General features: G+C 40.3%; 1 protein-coding gene across 1 annotated transcript; it reads left to right on the forward strand.

Annotated features, from left to right (window-relative positions):
* Positions 1-4,175: 4,175 nt before the first annotated feature.
* On the forward strand, positions 4,176-8,613 carry inab (internexin neuronal intermediate filament protein, alpha b). The gene is made up of 3 exons (XM_040004833.1): positions 4,176-5,934; positions 6,436-6,560; positions 6,643-8,613. The coding sequence occupies exons 1-3, from the start codon at positions 4,888-4,890 to the stop codon at positions 6,914-6,916; spliced, it is 1,446 nt and encodes a 481-aa protein (XP_039860767.1). The 5' UTR covers positions 4,176-4,887; the 3' UTR covers positions 6,917-8,613.
* The last annotated feature ends 379 nt before the right edge of the window (positions 8,614-8,992 follow it).

Raw genomic sequence — 8,992 nt, forward strand, 5'->3', positions numbered from 1 at the left:
CAGCTGCTGTTATGAGACATTCAGAGGGCGGCGTTAAGTTCTGTCTATCACAGAGGGGCGGGACCATCAAGCGCCGTGGCACAAACACGTGACCCCACTTGAATTAGGCTTCACTTTATAACAAATTAATTAATTAATTTAGAAAAAATAATATAACATAACGATTCAATAATAATAATAATAATAATAACAATAATAATAATAATAATAATAATAATAATAATATTTGATTTTAGCAATATGCTAAGCAAGTCTAATATGCATATGCAACTTCTATACTGGGTGTGTCAAACAGGTGAAAATTGCATAAAAAAGAGGTAATAACTACCTTTATTGCAACCCCTAACCTTGAAAATGTATTGGTTGTAACCTCGGTGATGTTAAAGTCCTGATTTCCATCAGCTCATTGGCATTCATTCTAGGATTAGAGTTGATTTTTGTTTCTGAAACATGCTAAATAGGCAAATTTTCAGAAACTATAAGATGTGTGTGTAGGTTCTCAATCATTCAGGTCGTGGTACTCACTCTCTTTCCAAGCTCTTTTGAAACTATAAGATGTTAATCTTTCCTAAATGTTGATTTTACAAATTTTCTGGCCCTTTGGAGGTGTCGTTTTGTTTTTGACACACAGGAAAATTCATATTCCATTGGATAGTTACAATAACCAGGGACTGAACTGTTAGGGCCTCCAGGGCCAGGCAACGGGGGCTGAAGCCACAAGCTGGTGTACTACTAGTGCTGGTCCCAAGCTGATATAAATGGGGAAGGTTGTGTCAGGAAGGCGTTGGGTCCAAAACCTTTACCTAACAAAATATGTGGATCATCAAGACTGAGAGTTCCATGTCGTATCAGTCAGGGCACATTGGCTAAACACATAGGAAGCGGAAGAATGCTTGTTCAAAGGCAGTGAGGGAGAAGCCAGGAGTGTGGAGGTGAGAGTAGGGACTTTTTTTTAGACTGTAGAGATTACTGGTAATAGCTAATAAGACCACAGAGACCACAGACCACATATGTGATGATGAGTGTTGGTGTGACAGAGGTAGATGATCTGCTGTAGTGTCTCATAAAGGGAACAGCCAAAATAAGAAAAATATCTAGGACCTCTGCCTAGAGACCCTACATTAGGTGATGTTTTCTTCATAGGGGTATTGTGAGTTTTTTGTCATCTGGCCCCTCAGCCAGGACCAATTTACCTGAGACCCTACACAGGCAAATACCCTGACAACATAACTTACTAGGGCACACAAATCCTTCCATCATGATAAGATGGCAATACAGTGGAAAGACCCATGTTACGAGTCCAAAATTGGGGATGGAAACAAGAGAAACACCACAATAACAACACTGGTCCGGCCGGGTTGAGTCAAACGATGATTTTAATGAACACACGCGTGGGAGATGGACACTGTATGCAGACAGCCTCAAAATCTCAAAATGGTGGAGCATTGCTCAAACTTTTATAGCCTCTGGTGCCTCCACCTTATCATACAAAGCCTAAACATTCACATGCTTTCTCTCACACAGCGCCTGAACTACGACCTTGGCACACTCTGTTCTCTTCTACTCGGACAAATTAGACAATAACCTTCTGCGAACAGTATTTCTTATAACTCAGCAGTATAATGCATCATAAAACAATATCATTCATTCACAACAAGTCAGCAATTTAATGTAATGCAAATCAGTTTAACTAATGTAATAGTTATCAACTTCTTCTAATTCAGGAGAATAATGCAAACTAAAACTACATAATAATTCACAATCTTTAATTCGGGGTATAACATGGCATAAAATAATATTAGAATCTAACACCCAGCTTAGGTGATTCATGCACATGACTAACATGTGTCCTAAGCATGTACTAAGTGAGGTGTTCCAGGCATGTCCTAACAGAAGGGTGTTCCCAGGTAAACCCAGGATATGCTGGTGAGAATATATTTGTCAGGTAGGTTGAGAACACCTTTGTGTCCCTCAGATGAACTGTATGTGGTGGTGGTGGCCATGCAGAAGGAGGTCTGGGCTTCTCTGCTTAGACTACTGTCTTGTCAATCTAGGCATGGTTAAGCAGCAGAAAATGGATGGGGATGGATGGAAAAACAGGGGTCTAAAATGAAGGATGTTAACACAGTTCAAACCCTGTCCCTAACCCTAGATGACACTCAAGTGACCTGATGAGTGTTAAGAGGTTAAAAGTAGTAAAACAGAATACAGAAAGTAAATTCAATCTGAAAGTCAAATCGTACAGGATAAAGCTTGTTTTAGGAACAACACAAGCACTAATTATATCTTGTTTGGGATATGACAGTTTTGCACAGTCATAACAGATATAATTTTTTTTCATTTGTGATATCTCGTATTAAAATTATGATTGGTAATGACTAAAATGTAGATATGTGAAATCACAAACGGATATCACAAATGCAGCTATGGGTATCTGAAATGTCACTGTTCAGAGTTCACTGTTCTGCCTGTAGACTCACCCTATAGCATAATAAAGATTAGAAGTAGGCTAATCATTTGCTCCCAGTACAATCAGATTATTAAATGGTCATGTAGGAAACTTTTCATGGTTTTGATCATCTTTCCATTATTTTGATGCATATTTTTAATGTATGCATTTTATATTTCTTTTCCATCCCGTCTTATGTTTTGTTTGTTGACTTGTTCTTGGATATTTATCCATCTAACTGTCATACTGCAGTCAGATTTGCCAATCTTTTTCCTCTTGGAATGTCACTGCAGAAGTACCTGCAATACATATATACTCTTGCTATTAAATGTCATAATAATTTAATGTGGTGTCCTAAGTGAGCAAATCCAGGATGTTTTGATTTAGAGTCCATGGCTATAATTAGTAAAGTTAAATGCCTGCAGTGTAATGCTCTGTGTAATGTTCAAAACTAAGATACCATCAACAGTGAGCCAGTGTCCCTTCCCAGTTAACTGGACCTTTACTGTGAACAGTTTCTAATAATATTAAAAAAGAGAAGCTGTCTAATCTGTTAAGCCTTAATTACTGCTCACAACAATATGTGTTTATATGTATTATCAAAGTTACAGCTATGCATTATCTCAGACCTTAGCAATAACTTTGCTAATACATATAAACACGTAAATGGTGGAAAGTCCCAGGTATCTCACTAGGGCTTAAATACTTGGGACTCTCCACCATTTGGTCTTAGAACTGAAGAAGCTTCTTGGATTTGAGGTGAAACATCTTCAAGAAACATAAAGAAGTCCAGTCGCTTTTCTTTCCAAACACCTTAGATTAATAGATCAGAGAAGTGCATATAAATATATATATTTCTAAAGCTCAAAATGGAGACATGTCCCTACCTAAATAGTAGTTTCCTCCCACTGTTGAGTCCCCACACATGAGCACATCGCTAATATTGATATCCTGAAACCTAACCCTTGCATGACTACCCCCATCTCTCTTCATGCTTCTTTGTACCAACTATATGAAATTAGTACTTGCTCAATAGCCAGTTGGAGTACCATTAATCTAGTGAGATTTATTCTCAATCTGATGAAGATTACTTGCTCTTCCCTTGTTCTAAATGTAAATTTCTACTTTTTATTTCACTGTTCTTTCTTGCCATTACCCCATACTGTGCAACTTAAGACTAAGGACAGATGCATTACTTTGGTTACAAAGACACACCTTAAAGTCAAGTCATTCAACTAAAAACACTAAACAAAAGAATTCCCAATAGCAAACTGGAATTCAAAGTTCAAACAACAAAACCTTAGGTCCATGATAAGAGTATAATACCAAAATGAACACATTTAACTAGGCCCTATTTATAAATCATTCTCATAATGATCTTGCTCTGCCACAAATCACGATAATAACACCACTGTGAATGTGCCGCACTAAAATTTTAAACACACTAGAATAAAAACACTGTGGCAGTTAATACGGTTCGGTAGTCCAGTTTGCTTGCAATGTAACGCTATTTGACAGCAGAGGGCAGCAAAGGCCTGTCAGTCGGATCCTGTTTGACCAGGCTTTATATATACACACTTTACCAAACAGAACAAATAACAATCAACCAGTCCGAGTAACCCTAGATATTATTTAAAACAGTTTTCTTGGAAATCTAACTCTAATTATATTTCGTGCAGCCTGCTACATTTTATGCATAACATATTTATTTTCAAATACAAATTTCTCATTGTGTTATACGCATGTTTAACACAAGAAAAACGCAGGGCTCGCTCTTGATCTGCGTTAAAATAATGGGTCATATTATTTAAATAGATGCTATTTGGAAACTGCAAGCAGATGTGTTGTATGACGTCAGTACTGTGGTTTGGGGAAGAGTGTTTTACGGATGTTACCTGGCTGCACTGCAAGTAAGTAAGTTTGCAAGTAAACTGCACCGTCATCGTCATTCTGCGTTAATTAAAAACAGCATAGAATTTGTAGACTGGAGCGGATTAGATGAAATTCCGTTTTCAGAGATTTTTCTCAGCAACAAAAACGCTGAAGATGGGCTGCAGGAAACTGTTGCTAAAGGATGTCTTATACGGAACATTTGTTACATGTTGTTAGCTGTTTGTTTTAAATTAGCAACAAGCGATCAGACGCGGATACATCACCACTGCGCCAAAAAGGACAGTTCCATTTGCTGAAAGAAAAAAAAAAAATAGAGTCAACCGTGCACATCTGGAGTGATGTCATATTTATAATATACCCATCAACGAAAAATCTAGTTTACAGGAGTGATTTCTGTTCATTCGCATATGCACAGTGGACTGCCTGACGCATCTGGAACAAACTAAGTCCGGATGTTACCGTTGGGCATTAATTAGTGATTGGGTCGACACCCCTATATAAAGGAGACGCGCCCACTGCTCTGCTCTGTCTCCACACAAGCGAAGATGAGCTACGGATCTGAAGTCTTTTCCTCCTCCTCCTACCGGAGGATTTTCGGGGATTCTCCCCGTTATGCATCCTCTCCATCGCGCACGGTGATGAACGTGGCCTCTCGCGGAGGGTACCGGTCCTCCTCCCTATCCCGAAGCAACGTTTCGTCCCTGGGCTCTTTCAGCAGAAAGTCTGGCCGCTCCTTCTCTCCTATGCCAGTGGAGTCCTTCGACCTGACACAGAGTAGCGTCCTCAACAATGAGTTTAAAATCATCCGCACTAATGAAAAGGAACAAATGCAAGGTCTTAATGACCGCTTTGCAATGTTCATCGAGAAAGTGCGCAACTTGGAGCAGCACAACAAAGTGCTGGAAACAGAGTTGACTGCTCTGCGACAGCGTCATACCGAGCCGTCCAGGCTGGCAGAGCTCTATCAGCAAGAGATCCGCGAACTGCGCTCCCAGCTCGACGAACTGAACGGGGAGAAGTCCCAGCTGATGATCGAGAGGGATAATATTGAGGACGACCTGCAGAAGCTCAGGGGGAAATATGAAGAGGAGTTCCGCGCCCGAGAGGAGGCGGAGGCCACCCTCAAGGCTTTCAAAAAAGATGTGGATGATGCTACCATGGTGCGCCTGGACTTAGAGAAGAAAGTGGAATCCCTCCTGGACGAGATCAACTTCCTCAGGAAGGTGCATGAGGAGGAGGTGGCCGAACTGACGGATATGATCCAGGCTGCACAGGTGTCTGTTGAAATGGAGGTGTCCAAGCCGGATCTCACCTCCGCCCTCAAAGAGATTCGCAGCCAGTACGAGTCCATGGCTTCAAAGAACCTGCAGTCCGCCGAGGAGTGGTACAAGAGCAAGTTTGCAGATCTTTCCGAGCAGGCTAACCGTAGTAACGAGGCCATCCGCGCCGGCAGGGAGGAAGTGAACGAGTTCAGGAGGCAGCTGCAGTCCAAGACTATCGAGATCGAGAGTCTGAGAGGAACCAACGAATCTCTGGAAAAGCAGCTTCGGGAGATGGAGGACAGACACAATATGGAGATTGGAAACTATCAGGTAATTCTGTTTTACTTTTTTTTTGACGCTTATCATCAGGTTTCTCCTGCAATGATATTCGGCTGTTAAATAGCAGTCTCGTAAAAGTTTCATTTAAATTGATAGTCTACTATGTGTGTAGTTTTTAGTGACAATACCGCAAGAATAAGATCGGGACAACCGTTTTTTGCCGGGCTCTGTCCGTGGTGCTGAAACTAGTTCCTTCGGGATAGCGCGCTCAGCTGCATCTGACAACGCCCACTGTCGGTGCTCTAAGAAAAAAAAAAAAAAAAAAAAAAAACGACTTTAAAACAAGAAAACGCTCGATCCAGAGCTTCTTACTAAAAATAAAATATTTACTATTTATTAATACATTTCTCAAATTCTAGCCTACACCATGCCCAATAATGGGATTGACAGAGGTCTTTGTCTGTCTGCTGCAAGACATGTAGTCACACACATTGTCTTCCCCTTTTAAAATATGTAATTCTGGCCTACTTTCATTTTTAATTTTCTGCTCAGGAAAGCATGGCAGAGCTGGAGAATGAGCTGAGGACCACAAAGAGCGAGATGGCTCGTCACTTGAGGGAGTATCAGGATCTGCTTAATGTCAAGATGGCACTGGACATAGAAATTGCAGCATACAGGTATGTTTCTTGACACCTCACCACTTGCCTCTCTCATTATATAATGTCTTCCTCTAACACCTTTTTATGACCATTTCTGCAGGAAACTACTGGAGGGAGAGGAGACCCGCATCGGGACAGGCATCACCTATCCCAGTCCCTCCATAAGTGCTGGACCTGGGCAGGGCTACAGCTACCAGACCCGCATTTACACAAGCTCTGGCAAGAGCTCCAAGAAGGAGGGAAAGGATGACGAGCAGCTGGAGAGCAAATCCGGTGGGAAGATGTCCCAGCGTGAAGTTTATGAGGAGACAGTAGTCACCACCAAGAAGATGGAGAAGCAGCAAGACGACATTCCCACCAATCAGAAAAACTAAGAGCCTACTGTAAGCCTGGTGTTGACCCCTAAATCTTCCCTTTGCCTTGCAAACCCATACCTCTTCATCCCCCATCCCAAAAGCATAGTAAGATTGTCTTTCATATCTGAGCTAGTGTGTGTTGGATGTGATTAGAGTGCAGGATCTACAAGTTTGTTTTATGTTGGTGTCCTTGTCCCCTTTGACCCCCACAGGTGTTCCCCCCATCAAGGGAAATCCATTATACCGCTATTATAACCGACACACCATGCAAAAGTCCAGTACATCTGTTCTGTCTTGTTCTCTCTTGTTCTCAGCTTCAAACAATATCAAGCACTTAGGTAGCATCTCTTACAGGAGTATGGTCTTTCACAGTACATTATTCTACTGGTCTTTCTCACTAATCAATATGTACGGACACACAGTAGATAATAATAACAACTCCGGTTGTGCATTTCTTCCACAAACTGTGAATTATTCTCAACACATTCCACACTATGCCAAAAAGATCTAAAACACATCAGCTGGTATGGGTCTCTACCCACAATAGGAATATAATGATTTCTCTTTAGTAAGTAAGCACACGGTCTACATAAGAAACCAGCTAACAATAATAACAATAATCAATAAGATGAACAACAATAAATGATAATGTCTTACTGAGCCAACATTTTGAGCCTTTTTAGTGCAAAGAATATCCTCCTTAAATCAAATGTTTGCACAGACAGTTCTCTTTTCATTGCAAGGGATTTGAGCACAACCCAAATGGCTGAAGGAGTCGAGCACCGACCCTTTTCGAATTCCTGGAAAAGTTTCACTAACAACAATATATTAATGTAGCTCTTTGAGTAAGATCAAGATTTAGGACAAAGACAAAAATATATTATTCTGGCATAATTTGCATGGTGTACGAAGATGTCATGCTTGCATGGAATTCATCAGCAAATTACTCATTCAACACATTTTTGTTGTATGAAGTTAAAACTGCCGACTATGTCGAGCATCATCATGCACAACACCTTTTAATGACTGCATTAGACATGTGTTTGTTAGGCCTTTAGGTTAGATTTGAGACTTTAGAGAATGGAGCAAACATAATAAAAGAGTCTTTTATAAAGTCAGTTGAAGACTGAATTATAAATTATGCTGTAGCACAAATGCATGCGTTTCATAATGATCCAGCGATTGAGGTGTGATAAATTTTACACATCAGCTGCATAACAACATTTCCCATGAAGCACAACACAAGAATTAATACCATATCAGTCACCCTGAAGAAAACAGTGTTGACAAAACTCTAATGATTTAGTTGAAGCGTGCCATGCCATGATGTGTTTAGAACGTCTCAACTTCTTTCTTTTTTTTTTTTAACTGTGGCCATGACTGGATAAAATGTCTGTTGTAGTGTGACCTCACCACTAGAAATCCTTCAGTAGCTTAAGAGACTTGCAGCTTGTTTTCTCTGCTCGTGCACTGCCAACTCTAACACAGCTATCTTTATTCTCTTGCTGCTGGTCATGGTGAATAATGCCCTGACAAACTGCACTAACACTAAGAATGGTAACAAAACCTACTGATAGTACTGTACTAAGTGTGTTTGTGTCTCTACACAGTGGCCTATCATAACTGGAATTATGTGTTGAGTGAGAACAGCAAGTCTGAAAGCTGGGCATTTTGATTTTGTTTCGTAGAATAATGAATTGTACGAATTATAGCGTCAAACAGAAGAAGTTATAAACACACTGAATGAGTTGCTAGTGGTTGCAAATGTCAAGCCTTTATCCTTACACTGTAAACCAAAAGAGCTTTCATGGATGTCTAAAGAAAAACATCGCGTCCGCAGCACTGCCAAACTTTTCTAAATGCACATGCTCTGGAAAATGATGATCAGTATATCACCGATTCAAAACCAACAATCAATATTTAGCCATACTGTAAAAGAAATACTGTAGGATGTAAAATGCCTTAAAACACCAGCAGCTTTTGACCATGTGTTTGATGCATACGACTCTGTTCAGTGGGGTGTTTAACCGTTATATTCTCTTTCGTAGTGTTTATCATAGCTGCAGTGACAACAAAAGCATATGGATTGAATGT

The sequence above is a fragment of the Simochromis diagramma genome, unplaced genomic scaffold, assembly GCF_900408965.1.
Source record: "Simochromis diagramma unplaced genomic scaffold, fSimDia1.1 OVJJ01000487.1, whole genome shotgun sequence".
NCBI lineage: Eukaryota > Metazoa > Chordata > Actinopteri > Cichliformes > Cichlidae > Simochromis > Simochromis diagramma.